The sequence below is a fragment of the Bos indicus x Bos taurus genome, chromosome 3 (genome assembly GCF_003369695.1).
Source record: "Bos indicus x Bos taurus breed Angus x Brahman F1 hybrid chromosome 3, Bos_hybrid_MaternalHap_v2.0, whole genome shotgun sequence".
Classification (NCBI taxonomy): Eukaryota; Metazoa; Chordata; class Mammalia; order Artiodactyla; family Bovidae; genus Bos; species Bos indicus x Bos taurus.
The window spans coordinates 105,924,491-105,940,838 of record NC_040078.1 but is presented as its reverse complement, the minus strand read 5'-3'; the positions used below and the strand labels follow the sequence as shown (position 1 = coordinate 105,940,838).

Sequence of the window (16,348 nt, the reverse complement as noted above, 5' to 3'; positions counted from 1 at the left end):
TTAGTGAGGCTGGGAGCCCCCAGCCGGTCACATCCGAGCCAGTCTCCCCTGGATGTCCTCAGTGAGAGTGGTGAGACCGAATGTCACTTCTGCTCTCATCATCCAGGTTCAGGCCTGTTTTTCTCATGGACCTGGTAACCCCTCGAAGAGCCAGGTCCTCCCATCTTTGGCTGCCAGCTCCTGCCCCAAGACCAGCACACGCTGAGTGCCAGAACTCACAGAGGACCTCCTGTGGGCCAGGCTCTGGTGAGACACTGGGTACTCTCTACAGGATAAACGAGGCAACCTGGGTCCTTGCCCAGCTGTACAAAGGCTGGGAAGGGATCTGCCCACAGCGAGATAGCAGGTCACCATCCTGACTCTACCTGCAGTGTTTCCCACAGGTGTTCCTAAAATAGGCCAGGCCACCCTCTCAGTTCAGGATGTGCCCACAGGAAAGCACCCCACCTTCCACCCTCCCCCTTCTAGAACCCCTGACCATCCTGCTCAGGTCGTGGGGGCCCACCCCTAACCTACGAAAAATTAAGCTCAGCACTCACATCTTGGCTTGTACCCAAGTTGAGGGTTTTTATTTACAGAAAGGCCTGGGTGGATCTAGGGTTTGGTGGGAAAGGGTGATGCCAGGAAGGGAAGGGAGATGGGTGTTTAAATACTCAGATGGGAGGAAGGCAGGTAGGAAGCAGAGGACTGGCTTAGGGATGGTCCCCTCCGGGCAGTCACCCAGTAAGCCTGGGGGCGAAAACGGGATCAGGAACTAGCAAAGGCCTCGGTCCACTTGCCCCAAGGACAAGATGGCCAGTGGAGGATGATGCAGATTAAGGACACATTTGTTTTGATGACATCCGAGCAGTGCTCCAGGAACGAAGGCCACCCCATCCTCTCTGGACCGTGGACTCTCCAGTGCCATGTGCCCTGTTGGCCTCACCTTTTCATCTGATGCCCTCCCTTCCCTTCCCCCATGTTTTAGAATTTCCTTTTCCTCAGGACTCCTGGATCCCAGATGGAAGGTCCTGGAAAAGCTAGTTTCCTGGACTGAGGCATGGGGTGCATGTCCACCCAGAGGGGCCTGAGTCCTTTCTCCCCCAGGATGCCCACTGGGTTCTGTCTTGGCCTGATGCTCATGGCCCCTTGATGGATCCAGGCTCCGTGAGGCGTCCAGAGGCATAGGCTGAGGCTCCAAGGCAGGCCGCAGGTTCACAGAAGCCTGGCAGCCCAATGGGGCCTGGCAGGCCAGGTCGACCTGCCTCTCCTGGGGCCCCTGGAGCCCCTCGATCTCCATCTTTGCCGTTGATTGCCTGACCAGGCCGGCCAGGCAGTCCTATGGAAGGGAAAAGGTCAAGACATCAAGGCCTCCTCCTATCTCGGCCTTCGAATTCCTCAGTCTCTCAGGGAAACTGAAGTCAAGGACACCATAGAAAGAAGGGACTCTGCCTCAGACACGGTTCTAAAAGAGTCATGTCTCATGGTGCGTTACTCCCAGTCAGTGAGTCGGGGGAATAAAGGCCCCTTCCCTTCCCTCCGTGAAGCAGATTTTTGTGTAACCCAGGAAGTCCTCAGAATCCCAGCTGTCCAGTTCCCAGCCAGACCTGACCCAGAGGCTCCCAGCTGCTCCAAAGGGATGCAAAAATGGGATGCGTGGAACTGAGTTGGCCTCATGTTGTGAGAGCATGAGGGAGGCCTCCATGGAAGAGATCCAGTTGTCTCAGGTCATTAATCCCAGGACTGAGGGACAGGACTGCTACTGGGCAGGGCCAGGGTCTTACCTGGGATCCCCGGGGGCCCAGGCATCCCGGGGTGCCCACGGCCAACTTCTCCCTGATCACCCTTCTCTCCACGTTTTCCTGCAGAGAAAGAACCGAGCCTTAATTTTTCAGAATAGGAAAAATTTTTTTTCTTCTTTGCTTGCTATTTAATTTCTATTTCACACACAACAATTATTTCAGACAGTTGGAAATGACTGCAGAACTGATTAAACAAAGGCAAGTCCAAAGAATGGAAGACTATAAAGCTGATAAAGTTCATTACAGGAAAGTGTCTGATAATGTCAACAGTCGGCATTTAGTATATACCAACTCCATGTAAATTACCTCTAAACGTAATCCTCCTGGCAACTATGAGATTGTTGCTATAAATATCTCCATTTCACAGATGATAAATCTAAGACCCAGGAATATTAATGGGTAACTTGTCCAAGAGCCACAATGAGAAAGTGAGAGAGTCTGGACTCACACCTGCTCTGACTCGAGCTTGCCTTCTTTACTGTTTTGTTCATCTGCCTCCCTACTTCTAGAGACATGGAGGGATGTTTATGGAGTATCACTAAGTCAATTTAAAATCGAAACAACATCCCCCCCCCAAAAAAAAACCCAGGCTATAAATTAGTACATTTGTTTCTATCAATTTGCTACTGAGAAAGCAAGCCCAGGAGTGACATGGGAGAGCCATAGGTGAGAACTGTATACCTCATCCTAGAAAGGGGAATGATGAAAGATAGAAAACAGGAGGCTGAGCCATCAGCCGGCATAACTGAGACCCCAGGTGGCTGGTCTTGGCCAAATCGCCATCTCTTGGCCACCATAGAATAGCACTTACCCTTGGGCCCAGTGTTGCCAATCTGACCCACGGCTCCCACGATGCCAGGAACACCCCGAGGGCCAGGGTGCCCATGGGGTCCCTGTTTGCCTGGGTACCCAGGAGGCCCAGGGGGTCCTGGGGGACCCATCATCCCAGTCGCACCCAGGGCCTCCCGCTTGGCACTCACAGCCATTTCTGCCAATTGCTCTGGAGAGAGGGATGAGACAGAGAAGTCTGTAAGATGGGTGTGGCTCAGAAAAACTGGGAAGGCAGAGCATCCTGGCCTCTGGCCATGAGGTGTGCAGACAGAACAGCCAGGGGTCAACCTCCCCCTTCCTCAGGCTGTTCTGCAGACATCAAAGGTCCTGAGTGGGTGAGGACATAGGTAGGGTCCCCAACCCCTTGGAGGCAGAGCTGGAATGGCCACCCACGGCTCGTGACTCTCCCACAAGGCCACATGGAGAGTCTTCTGAAGGGTGGCGATGCCCTGGAGGTGAGAAGGAGGAGTTGGTGCCCCCTCACCTTGCAGCATCTTCAGCACCACGTCCTCTATGTGCTGGTCACTAGCATCTCGGCCCTGAAAGCAGAGGAGGTCTTTCAGGAAGAAGCCCCCGGCTGCCAGGTCTGACTGCTCTGGTGCTATGACCCCTTCCTGTTCCCATTTTCTTACCCGAGGTATTTTCAGCATCTGACTGAAATCCCTCCAGCACCCACTCCCATCCTCTCTGATCTCGGGGCTTGGTACCAGCCTCAGGGAAGGAACTCCCAGCCTTTGAGGGGATAAGCAGCAAGCAACCCAAAGAGGCTCGTTCCCTAAGAGACTCCTCCTCCCCTGGAGGCCAACTCACCGCCACGCCCTGCCTCCCGGGCTGTCCGGGCAAGCCTCGGTCTCCAACCAGTCCTCGAGGGCCCGGAGGCCCCGGGTAGCCCTGCACCCCCGGGGCGCCCGCATCTCCGCTGGGGCCGGGGTAGCCAGGTTCTCCGCGGACTCCTTGCTGCGGGGCGGGTTGGGTTCCCAGCGGGAATCAGGAGACAAACGCGCAGGGGTGGGGGTTGGGGGTTATGCAGGAGTAGGGGAAGGATGGGGTTGGGGGCAGGGAAGCTGGGGGAGTCACGGTCCTAGTCCCCAGCGGCGCTGAGGCAATGGGGGTGGGGGGGCGGCAGAAGCGGGGAAAGGTGGCGTCACAGCTACAGGACTCACCTGTCCCTTGGGGCCTGGCTCGCCTGACTCGCCCTGTAGGCACAAGGAGATGCTGTCCCGAGGCGGTGGGGTACCCGGGCCCGCCCGCTGCTCCCCTCCTCCACCTCGCGCAGCCCGCTCACCTTCTCGCCTTTCTCTCCTGGGAGGCCAGCCACCCCCGGGTCGCCCTGCAGATTGAGACAGGGTCAGATCGCGGTGGCCCCGCATGGCGTAGATGCGGGGGCTGCACTGGCCTGTGACACTCCCGCTCCCCCATCCCGATGCGATGCGAGGGATGCCCTGATTGGTGGGGGTGAGGGGATTTGGGGGGGAAGGCGGGTTTCTGGCACTCACCACTCCACCGCGGGGCCCGGTCTTCCCTGGGGAACCCTGTTGAAATTGGGGAGTCCAGAGCCTGGTGAGCTCCGATCTAGGGCAGGCTGGGCCCACAGGTCCCCCCAATCTAGGCTCCCAGCCACAGCCCCCTCTGAAGCTCCACCTCGCTCCCCAGGGCTCCTGGGGACCGGCAGGGGGTCATTTTTCCAGGTGGATTTGACCCCTCCCTCAGAATCTGAAGGCCTCTTTCCCTTGTATTTTTCAGTCCCAGTTAGTACCTTGTCTCCCTTGATGCCTGGCAAGCCTTGGGGCCCTGGAATTCCGGGAGGACCCTGTTCCCCTTTGGGGCCCTGAGGAGAAAAGAAACCAGAGGAATAAGTCAGACAAGGTGCTCAGACATACTCCCAGAGCCCATCTCAGCTGCTCTGTACTTACCTGCCGACCTTGAGGGCCTGGCTGCCCCACTGGCCCCCTCTCACCGTGGTCACCCTGAAATGGAAAGTGAAGGTCACATCCCAGCCATCAGCGGGGCAGCCTCTCCCTGCCAGATCCCAGACCCTGCATGGTCAGAGCGCCCTCTATTCCTGCTGTCACCACCATGGAGGTCCTTGGCTCCACTTCACAGACCAGCAAACTGAGGTCCTGGCTGGGAGGCCTCACGATGGAGCCTTGAGAGGACCAAGATCCTGCGTCCAGCAGTGCCAGCTGCTGCAGAGGCCCCCAGGGAGGGACCACTGTGCCAGGCACTTACCTTCTGCCCCATGATGCCCTGGGGACCGATTTCTCCTCGAGGCCCTGGCTCTCCCTGGAGAACAGAGAAATTCGGAGGTGAGCAGTAGCCTGGAGGATCCCTTCTTTCCACACCTGACCAACTCCTACCCACTCCTGGGGCTCAGCTAATTTGCTTCATCAGGGAAGACTTCCTTCACCTTCTTTCTTTGGGTCCCTGTCCTTTTCCTTCATAAGACCCAATACATTCGGAGTCTTTATTTAATTCAATGTCTTTCTCACAAATCCGTAAGCTCTATGTAAATAGGAGACTGTCTATCTCAGTGTCTAGTGGGTTTCAGATATTTGGTGGATGTTTGTGCAATGAGTGATGGAGAAGGAAATGGCAACCCACTCCAGTACTCTTGCCTGGAAAATCCCATGGACGGAGAGCGTGGTAGGCTACAGTCCATGGGGTCGCAAAGAGTTGGACATGACTGAGTGACTTCACTTTCTTTCTTTTCTTTCTTTTATGCAATGAGTAAATGACTCTGCCTGCTGGATTGTCAGCCCCAGTCATCTGGAGAGGTCATACCCCAGGACAGAAGCACCCCATCCTCTCTGCACTGTAGGGAAACAGGGGCGGAGAGAGAGGAGAGCTTTCCTGGGTCAGCGGCAGAGTCCTGACTGGCCCCGAGGGCACTCTGAAGCTAGGGCTCCACCGCAGAGTCTCACTCTGGCCCCACATGCTAAAAGCAGAGTCCTCAGGCCTGGAGGGAGGGTTGGGGAGGAAGCAAAGCAAGAAGAGCCCTTGAGTCAGAGGAGTGGGCACTTACCTCCTTCCCGGGGGGACCAGAGACTCCAGGGAAGCCCTGCCGGCCTGGCTCACCCTGTAGGAAAAGAGTTCTAAGGTCAGTCTGTGTAGCCTAGTCAGGCCCTTGGCCTTGGAGAAGCCGGGTGAACCCTAAACAGACTCTGGAACCAAATGAGTTGGAAGCGGAGCGGGTTCTTAGGTCCTCTGGACCCCACTGACTTGCAGCCATGCCATCCTGTTCTCTAGCCAGGATGAGAGGTGGGAGGGAAGCAACAGGAGGGAGGTGATCAGCCCCAGTGAACCTGTGTTTAGGCCCGGTCTCTGAGCCTGAGAAGGCCTGGGCCTTGCAGTCTTTAAGCCCTGCCCCTGGCCCCTGCCCTCAGGCTCCCTTGCTCAGATGAAGCCTACTCTCTGCCCCCAGGCTAGGGTCTCCTTACCTTGTCTCCAGGGCCTCCTTTTGTCCCAGGCATACCAGGCACACCCTGTAGAAGGAAGCTGATGTCAGTTTCTCCCCTGGCAGCAGGGAGCCCTGAGCATCTGCTATTTTGTCTCCCAGATTCCTCTCTCGCCTTGTGGGAGCTGAAGAGCAGAAGGCCCAGCCGTGAACTTGACTGTGCTAGCCCCGAATCCCTGGTGAGACAGGAGATAGGGACAGAAGGACCTGCTTTCCAAGGCCTGTGGTCCACGGGGAGAAGAGGAGCACACGCGAGTGCACACAGGAAGTCTGCACGTGGATGTGTTAGCAGTCCTCAACTTAAGTATCCCTGGCAGGGAAGGATAGGGGTTCCCAGAAGGTGGGGGCGGAGGTGGGCCTGAATTGTGAGAAGACTCAGAGATGGGAAGGGCATTCCAATAAGAGGGACCGGTAAAGGCCTGAAGGTGTGGCGGTAGAAAAGCTAAAGCTCTGTTGAGAAGGCAGAGGGTGAAGAGGGGCAGTGGCTGACGGGTCAGATTATGGTGGTCCTAGGATGCTAAGATGAGCTGTGAGGATGAGGAGTGTAGCTATCCTGGTCATAACTGTTCCCCTGCCACTTCCTGCACCTCAGTGACTCTGCTGAATAACTGGACAGAATGACATTTTCCTGGAGGCAGTGGTGGGGGCGGGTTGGGGGAGTTGGGGAACAGGGAGGGTGGAGCACCATGGAAGGTATTTAGCAGGGAAACGGTCAGATTCCACTTAGCCAACGTGGAGGGTTGGTATAATCTAAGAGAAGGCTAGGGCAGCTGTCCAAATGATGAGGCCTAACCCAGGCCAGCGTTGGTGAGGAGGCCTGAGCTGAGCAGGGACAAGGTCTAGAGCACAAGTCCTGGGTATGTGACTTCCACCTCATCAGCCACTCACGCCACTTTGGGGAAGTGGGCCACAGAGTGCCTGGCCTCTTGGTGGAGGAGAAGCGACTTGCCCTGTGGCGGCCCCCACGGCTCCACCCTGTACTCACCGCTAGGCCCTGGTGGCCTGGGTTTCCCGGCCGCCCTGCCTGTCCTGCACTGCCCTGCAAGAGACAGAACCAGAGGCATAAATGAGAGCTCCAGCCAGGGGGGGTCCATGGCCCCCACCCGAGTGCAGGCTGGGAAGCTGAGGCCCCGAAGCGAGAAGGAATGTGTTGGTGACACATCTGAGGCTCCCAGGCTGCGAGGCCTCCAGCCTCAGTGCAGTGAAGCTCAGAGCCTCAGCTGGGAGGACCCCAGACCCTCACCCCCATCCCAGGGGCCGTCCCCACTCGTACCTTCACTCCAGGCGTGCCTGGGGTCCCATCCTTGCCGTCGATGCCTGGGGGTCCCTGCTCAGCAGGAAAGTTGAAGGGAGAGTCACAATGGGGGGATGCCTGGGGTCAGGGCCCCCATCCATGTCCCTCTGTGGGGGGCAGTGTGCAGGTGGGAAGTGGGCCTGGTTGGCTTGGGAAGCCCCAGCAGCTAACTGGGGGAGCGGAATGGAAGTGGGAAGGGATTTCAGGGGATGGGTGACAGTCCTTCGCTTGTGTGGGTGATGAGTGTCTCAAGACCCCTCCTACATCACCACTCTATTTACAGGTGAAAAAAATTGAGGCGCAGAAAGAGGGCATTTCCCGAGGTGACAGAGCCAGCCCCCTGGCAACAGAGTTCAGTCTAGAACCCCAGGCTCCTCCTCCTCTGGGGGCTTGGAGACCCGCCTGGACCCTGCCCTCTGTCTACTTACGGTTGCTCCCTTTGGGCCTGTTATTCCCTGGGGTCCTCGAACTCCTTGGCTCCCCTGCAAAGTAGACAGAGAGCAGACCACCTTCAGGACCACCTTCAGATTCAGCCTTCAGGAGGCTGAATCCCAGTCTGGCTATTCAGAGAACTGCTGAGAACAGTGACCTCCGAGTCCCAGGGCCCCTATGGCACAGGCCATGCTGGGTAGGGGCTGGTGGAGAGGGTCCTAGTTGTGTGACTTTGCCCTGGACCCAGCTGGAGGGAGCAGAGGTGGGCATCAAGCAGGCTGCGCAGGAGTAGCGGCAGGACAGGGGAGGAGCCAGTGTGACCCACCAAGGCCCTGAGTGACACCGATGTGAAGAAACCCAGCAACCAAAGACAATGTGTGGACTTGGTTTGGGTCTTGATTTGAACAAGAACCCTGAAAAGACATTGTTGAAATCATTGTGAAAAATTGAGCACAAGCTGATGATTAGATGCTGTTCAGGAATAACTGGATAATTTTGCTTGTGTGATTGATAGTGATATTGTGGTTATGTGCGGAACCTTATTTTTAAGAGATACATTGAGAAGTGAAATGGGTAATACGACATAATGTTAAGAATTTGCTTGAAAATATCAGAGCAAAGGAAAGAAAGAGAGAAGGGAATGGATAAAGTGAGTGTGGCAAAAGATTAGTTTGGGGAGAGAGGGACATAAGGGCTCACTATATTATTCTCCCTACTTTTGCATATGTTTAAAGACTTGCATAAATAAAAAAAATACAACTAACAATAACAAAAAAAACCCTAACTTTACTTTCTGCTCAATTTTTCTGTAAACTCAAAATTGCTCAGAAGAAATACTCTTATTAATTTTAAAAAGGAGAGCGTTAAGAGAACTGGGATCTGGGCCAAATCTCATTAGCCCCATGACTGATTTGCTGGAATTTCATTGTCTGGCCTGGTAACTATGGGACTGGATCCTACAGCTTCTCCCTGAGCCTGAAGTTGACCAGCAGTAGGTGGGGCTTGGAGGAAGGAGCTGCTGGGCTAGCTGGGCTACGGGCACAGATGTTCCCCCCTCACATCAGCCACCCACATATACAGACAGACAGAATAACACATGGGCACGGGCGTCTACATGTGCACACACGCAGACACACATGTGCACCTCAGTGTATCCACTTGAGCCTTGGGTGGAGCTGAGTCCACCCAGTTCTCCCCCGCAGGGCCCTGACTGCAACAGGGGTGACTGAGGACTCACCACATCACCCTTCTCTCCAGCTCGGCCCGGTGGTCCCCGTGGACCTTCCTCACCCTGGTAGGAAGGACAGAGAGAAATCCAAGTTACATGGGCTCAGGGAACTCACATCCTTTGCAGCCCCAGAAGCTGCGTCCAGGGGAGGAAAGTAGGGGCAGGGAGTAGGAGCAGACTCACAGGTGACCCGGCTGCGCCGATGGAGCCCACCATGCCTTTGTACCCCTGAGGGCCCTGGGGAGAGGAGAGACTGTGGGTCAGTCTTGGCTGGACCCCAGAGGCCAGAGGGCTAGTCCCGGCAGCTCTTTCTTGCAGGACACCCCCCCCTCCCAGACCCACTCACCGTCTCTCCTTTGGGTCCTGCCATGCCTGGGTAGCCCCTGACACCCTGGGGACCCTGTCAAGACAGAATAATAACAGTGATGGCAACTAGAAGGCCCACGTTGTGACACCTTCCCTAAACCCCAGCCCAGTCTTCGAGACGTCTCCCTAAGGCAGGCACAGAGTCCCTGTCACAGATGGTCAGTGAGACTCGGAGATGCTAGGGACTCGCCAGACACAGTGGCAGAACCAGGGCCTCAGCTGAGCCTTTTGGCTGACAGCAGCCTTGGTTCCAGTCCCCCAGTGTCTCACAGCCAGCCTCATCCAGAGCCTCACCAGCTGGACACAGGCATCTCTTCCGCCAGTTAGAGGCCAGAGCAAGGGAATGACTCCACTAAGGTCTCCTGGGGGGATGAGGTGGGGCGGGGAAAGTGTTCCTTACCGGTGGTCCAGGGATGCCTTGCTCTCCAGAGGCACCCACATCTCCCTTGGGACCCTAAGGGCCAGGAAAGAGAGATCAGATAGGCAGGCAGATCGACAGACAAATATTCAGACAACCAAAGACAACATCCTCTTCTCAGCAAGAGCAGACAGGAAGGCGTCCTGGAAAGCATAGGGTCCCAGGGATGACAGATAGGGAAATGGGGGCACAGCAAGGGAAGGAGCTTGCCCAGGGACATACTGACTTAGCGCCTTGGCCTCCTGCCTCCCAGTTCAAGGCTTCATCCCCGAAGCCCCACATTTGAAGGGAAGGGAGAAGGATGCCCGAGGAGGCTCCAATAGGGCCCTCTCCAAACACACTCTCCCACGGCCCTCTGCCCTCGCACTCACCGGCTTCCCCTGGCGGCCGGAATCTCCCAGAAGCCCGCGTCTGCCTGGATGCCCCTGTGGGGAAGGAGAGAGCTTAGAGTAATGTCCCGTCCCCCCCTCCCCTGCTCCACCCTCCGAGACTTGGGCCAGAAGCTCACCTTCACGCCCTGCAGCCCTGGGGGCCCTTTCACGCCCGCTGGACAGTTGGTTGGACACTGGAAGAGAAATTCCGCAGGGTTCTGTGTCACTGGCCTGCCCCAGGCCAACAGGGCAGTGCTTCCCAAGACCTCTCCTCCGCCCGCACCTGGCTGCACCTCTCCGGCGCAGTCTCTCCGGGTCTCCAGGGACCCTACCGTCGGAAGGAACCTGTCTCCTTGCCCGCCCCTCTCAAGATGACCCGCCCCTTCCCCGGACTAGCCCCGCCCCAGGCCCCGCCTCTCACCAGGAAATCCGCGCTGCCTTCCAGACCCTGAATGGTTCCAGGGCGGCCCTGAGAAAAGATGTGTGGAGATGGAACCTGACTCGAACCCTCCTCTCCCCAGTCTTGTGCCGAAGACCTTTGTCCTTCCCCAGCCCCACCCTGCCATGTGGGAGGCCTGAGGACACTTACCGGTTTCCCAGGGGGTCCCGGAGGCCCTGATGGTCCCTCTGGTCCAGGATCCCCCTGGAAGCAAGAAAGGCCCAAATCATACCCTTGTCCAGCCTTGGCTAGGTCACCTCTGCCCCCTGCTCCAGTTCCCGCTACTGCCCTGTCCATCCTGCCCTCCAGGTCCCCTCCTGAGATCTGGGGAGATCAAAGCCTGATCTGCAGAGGACGCCCCGCCATTGGCTGCCCCAGACCTGGAGGAGATTCCTGGTGGCCAGAAGCAGGCCCAGGAACTCCTGGAGAGGTTCTCAGCTTGCGCTTGAACGCAGAGGGCAAGACAGAGTGAGCAGAGGAGTGGCTGGGGCTCACCTTGGGGCCTGTGAGTCCAATCTCACCAGGGAGGCCAACAGGTCCAGGTGGTCCCTACGAACAGAGACATCAGTGGCTAGAATGCCTCAGAGGGTTAGCCCAGCCCTGCCACAAAGATAGAAACAGGTGCCCAGAGCCCCTTTCCCCACTTTCGCTTTGTAACCAGCCCCAAAGAAGCAGACAAATTAGGACAAATTAGGGCTTTAAGGACCAGAGAATTTCAGAGTCAGTGGATAGGCCCAGGGTTCTCTGACAAGTTGGCCCATTTCTGACACCATCACAGTATGCTGGCCCCTCCCCATGCTGGCCAGTCCCCTGGAAGCCCTTCTCAACTCTCCCCCTCTGAAAGTCCCAGGGACCCTGCCCCATCCCTGAGGACTTACAGGAGGTCCGGCGAAGCCAGGGCCCTGAAACAGAAGGAAAGATTAGGTTCATGGCGCCTTTTACAAATCCCCCTACCTACAAAGGGTCCCTTAAAGCCACTGCAGGTTATACTCACCGGCAGGCCGGGGGGACCTGGGAGCCCAGGCTGGCCCTGCAAAAGCAATAGGAGAGGCTCAGAGGCTGGGGTCTCCTGCATTTCTGCTCCTCTCTGCCACAGCCCCTCCTAAACTCTGGTACCTAGATTGCCCATGCTGAACCCCTAACAGGCCACTTGCCTTGACTCCAGGGATCCCTGCAGGACCGGGCTCCCCCTTGGCTCCAGTTAGACCCTGGAGAAGAAAAAGAAGATACATCTGTGAGGGGCAAACCTGCTCCCTGACCAATGGGAGGACAGGGTGGGTCCAGAGGTCTCTCCTGGTTGGGTCCAGGCTGCCTTTCGTCACACTGCATGAAGGCCTATGGGCATCAACACCTCACTTTCCTTTCTTCCAGTTCCCACACTAGCCCTTGATGATTATCCTCTTTTGAAAGGTAAGAACCCAAGGCCCAAAGATTTGTTAGCCCAGACCTCACATCTCCAGTCTAGGAATCTAGAAAACCTAGATAGATATGGGTCTGGATTAGCCATTTTCTTAATGTCTGCCCTTGACAGCTTATTCTGAGCCTTAGTATTCTCATCTGCAAAATGGGTTAATAATCAATGCTTGCTTCTCTGGGTGGTTATGAAAATCGATGTGTAAGGCAATATGCTTTGTAATCTTTGCAGGGTGTGGATGAGTTGGAGCGACCCTGTGGCTGCTCACAGCCCTAATGGGCACTTCTTGAGCCAGCAGGCCATTCATGGGGGGCCACTTTTTCCTCCCATCTTTTAGTGACTGACTCAAGTGTCTCCCCAACCAGATGACTTCCCAATAACCGTGTCCAGGAGCCAGTGACCTTGGAGCCTGTGTCCAGGAGCCTGTGACCTTGAGCCCATGAACCCCTGGAACTGCATGCTCTCAACCAAATGATGTTCTTCTCTTGAGTAGTGCCTGGGGCTGTAAGGGGGTGGGGTGGGGAAGGGTAAAGGGGAGGAAAGGAGAGGATGCAAAAGGGCAGCTCTGCCCAGAGAATTAAGTGTAATACTTGGAGGCCAGAAATGTGAGGCTAAATTCTGACTGCTGCTAAGTCCTCTGGATGCCCATCTGCCCTTGATTCAGTGCTCCTGGTGTGGGTGTGAGGTCAGAAGCCACATGAGGGTAAGGGGAACTCACAGCTGTAGAGTCTCCATTATGCTCTGCACAGCAGATCAGGGAAGATGCCAGAACTGGGTTTTGGAAGTCAGGGGGTGGAGCCCTAGCCTACTCTACCTGACGCTCAGGTAGGTACTCACATCTATCCCGGGCTTCCCGTCTGGCCCATCTGTTCCTGCTTTGCCAGGCTCTCCCTTAGGTCCCTTGAAAACAGAGGTGGAGCAAATATTAGCCACAGGCAGGAAAGACCTGGAAGCATCAAAGGTCAAAGGGAAAAAGCACTCACCGGAGGGCCAGCTTTCCCAGGGGCCCTTTGTCACCCTGCAAGATATAAGTTGTTGAGAAAGCTTACCGTGGCTTGTGCAACCCCAGATGGGCACACACAAGCCCTGGTTGACCTGCCCACATGCTCCTCTCCTTTTCTGTCCTGGGTCCTCTCAAACCTCGTGCTTTTTAGGAAAATAGCTCCCTTTCTTTCAAGAAAACCATAGGTGGATTGAGACCAACCCCATGCAGGCTGGAGAGAGTGATATCAACATGCAAGTGAGTTCTGGACATGCCAGTGTTGGGACGGTGCCAGTCATGAGATCTGTGAATGGGTTGCCTCGGAGAGTGGTGCCTCTTGGATTTGAGCAAGTGTGAGAAGAAACTTTGGGGCTTTTAGGAAAACACGAAGAGAAGGTGAGCGAAGGGGGCAGTGGTAGACTGGGGTCAGGAGAATGAGATGCGGCAGGGGCAGGGACCAAGGGGGCAGCTTCAATCTGTCCCCAAGGCAGGAAGGACCTCCTTCCCCTGTGACAAAGGATCCTCGATGGAGAACAGACGTGGCCTGTGGAATCACATTCAGCCCCAGAGAGACCTCCAGGCATTTCAGGGCCTCTGGCGGCCAGAGAGCCTGGCAGGGGCCCAGCGCCCGTGTTTGGAGGGTGGGGGCACCAAGTTGAATAGAAAGCTGTGGAGATGGGTAAACATGGGTCTGACCTCGTGGGGGAGCATCCAGAATGAGGTATTTAACTCTCACCACGGTGGGGAGAGCAGGGAAGGAGCCCAGCTGCTTCTAAATCGGGAAGAAAAATGTAAAGGGAAGAGACTGGAGTCTGGCCCCCGCTGGACAGCGGTCTGGCCAAGCCTCCCAAGCTACCCTGAAGAGGCACCCAGACGTGCCAGGGGGCAGCGCGCGGAGTTAAGGCGTCTCCCACCCCCAAACGGGAGGAGGGGGCGTGGGATGAGGAATCGCTGTGAGCTGTGGCAGGTAGACCGAACAGCAGCTCCTTGTCCACCAGCAGCTATAACGGGCTCTGCCGCTCCAGGCTGGTTTGAGGTTTTTGTAGAACAAACGGGCTCCTTGTGGGGCAGGCCGGCGCTGCCTACTGGCAACTGGGGGCACTGCACCTCCAGGCACCGACCTCACCGCCGCCACCCCCTGCCTCCACTCCCAGAGCACACAAAATTCCCCTTTGTCCGCAGCCTCTCGCCCCCCCGCCCCCCCTCTCCCGGTCCCGGTCCCGGGTTAGAGACTCACGTCGATTCCGTCGGATCCAGGCACTCCCGGTGGCCCTGGGGGCCCCGGAGGCCCCGGCTCTCCTGGCAGACCTCTCTGAAAACACAAAGCGGGCAGCCCTCAGACACTGCAGGGAACTGGGCGTCCAGGGGCGCACCTCCCCCCTGAGGAGCCGTGAACTCCCCTTCACTGAGAACACACTGTGGACCTTTACATATATTATCTTATTGACTGGTTCAGAACTCTGAGCCGAGACTAACGAGCCCCAGTTTGCAGGTGAGGAAACAGGCTCCGAAAGATCACAGGAGGTAAACTGTGGAGCTAGAATTCCGCCCTAGGTTTGCCCAGCTCCTTCCACTGTACCGCGCTGCCCCTGCGCCGTCGTGGGTGGAGAATAGAAGGAGCTGCTGATGACTCAAATAACGGATGGTTAAGGAAGACGGTACCTAGAGATGCTTGATCCTCAATGAACGGTTGCTTGGATTATTTTTAGATGGACGACAGATATTGAAGATGGATAGGTACCCCTCTACCTCTCCCCCTGGTGAGGATAAAGCCCGACAGGAAAGTTGGGGAGGTGCAGAAAGATGGGGCCGTTGAGGGTGTCTAGGGAGGGCAAGCCTGTTCTCTCCTCCTTCCGAGAGCATCCGTCTCCCAGCACCGCTCCTCCGTCCTCAGTTGGATGGCGCTCTTAACGCGATCCATCCTAGACCCAGGCAGGGGTCCGGCGTTTGCCAGGTGCCCGCGCTCCCATCCCCACCCCCAGACCGAGAAGTGCCAGGTTGGCGCCCCACGGTCGAGCTGCGAACCGCCCAAGGCCCCAGACGGCGCCCCGGCCCGGCCCCTCCGCGCCCGCGTCGCGTGAGGCCCCCCTGCCCCCAGCCGGCCCTCGGAAGTGAGACGCGGGAGCGCTAGCCGGGCGGATAGCGTCAGCCGAGCGGGAGCGGCGTCTGGCTGGAGCCGGCGCCCCCTGGGAGGCGGCGGGGGCGGAGGATCCCGAGCTCCGTGAATGGGCACCATTGTCTCCCCCGCCACCTGGGCTCTCCAGGCTGCCAGGACGCGGCGCCAGCTCCTGCTCCACGCCGCCGGGCCCGGGCAGGGCCGAGCATCTCCGGACAGGGTCCCTCTGGCTCCCCGGCTCGTCCACCTCTTTTCACGGTGCCGAGATCTCCACCCCCGACCCCATTTGTGCCCCTACTGAAGGAACGTGAGCGGCTGCCCCTCGGGCGAGGGGGTGTCAATAGAGGGTGGGGGTCAAGCCGAACACTCCACCAGACCCCAGGATCCGGAACCCCGGACCCAGATCCCGCATTCCGGAGCCCGGAGCGGGAGTGGCTGCAGGACTTACGATCTGCGCCAGGGCGAGCCCCAGCACCTGCAGGAGAACCAGGAGGCTACGGGGGTCGGCCGCGGGGGCCATGGCGGGCGTCGGGCTCGAGGTGGACTGATGCGGGCACCACGCACGCACCGACGGCTGAAGCTCCTGGCGCGACGGCTCCGGCTGCTCTCGGACCCAGCGGGCCGGGCCTCCTGAATATGCGGCTGGGCGGGGCGGGGGGCCCGCGGGGTCTGTCACCTGAGAGGACCCGGGGAGGGAGGCTGGCGTTCCCGGCCCAGCTCCGCCCCGCTCTGTCCAGCCGCCAGCGCCCACCCTCCATCCTCTCGCCCGGCTTCCCGGAGGCCTCGGCCGGGTGATCCGAAGAGCGGCCAGGGTGCGGGACTGGGACCATGGCTCCGTTCCTCTATAAAGAGGAAGAGGGCCGTCCGAGTTGCCTGTCCAGCCCGATCTCCGGGACCCAGCCCGTTTCCCCGACCCGCAGTCTGCCTCCCATCACTTTGCGCCTTGTCCTCAGCCACTTCAGCCTGCGAGCCCGGGCCTGGGTGCCCTGGTCCAGGGCCCAGGCCGAGGACACCGCAGGTTCTGCCGACCTTGTAGCAGGCTTTGCCCAGCTCTCCATCCACCTCGTTCCTCTCCACCTACGATCAATCAGGCCTCGTCCCTATTAAAACATACCGCAGAGGATGAGATGTTTGGATGGCATCATCCACTTGATGGCCGTGAGTCTGGGCAAACTCTGGGAAGTAGTGAAGGACAGGGAAGCCGGGTGTGCTGTAGTCCCTG

At 57.7% G+C, this 16,348-nt stretch overlaps 1 protein-coding gene across 1 annotated transcript; it reads right to left on the bottom strand.

The window, feature by feature from the left end:
* Positions 1-542: 542 nt before the first annotated feature.
* Positions 543-15,772, bottom strand: COL9A2 (collagen type IX alpha 2 chain). The gene is given in 33 exon segments (XM_027537683.1): positions 543-1,318; positions 1,764-1,841; positions 2,593-2,781; positions 3,097-3,151; positions 3,423-3,569; positions 3,776-3,808; positions 3,898-3,942; positions 4,109-4,144; positions 4,369-4,440; positions 4,526-4,579; positions 4,842-4,895; positions 5,635-5,688; positions 6,050-6,094; positions 7,052-7,105; positions 7,340-7,393; positions 7,789-7,842; positions 9,030-9,083; positions 9,204-9,257; positions 9,367-9,420; positions 9,787-9,840; positions 10,176-10,229; positions 10,313-10,369; positions 10,597-10,644; positions 10,765-10,818; positions 11,110-11,163; positions 11,493-11,516; positions 11,609-11,644; positions 11,769-11,822; positions 12,866-12,928; positions 13,012-13,034; positions 13,037-13,046; positions 14,248-14,322; positions 15,575-15,772. Coding segments are annotated over 33 exon segments (2,064 nt in total). The 5' UTR covers positions 15,647-15,772; the 3' UTR covers positions 543-1,118.
* Positions 15,773-16,348: the final 576 nt, after the last annotated feature.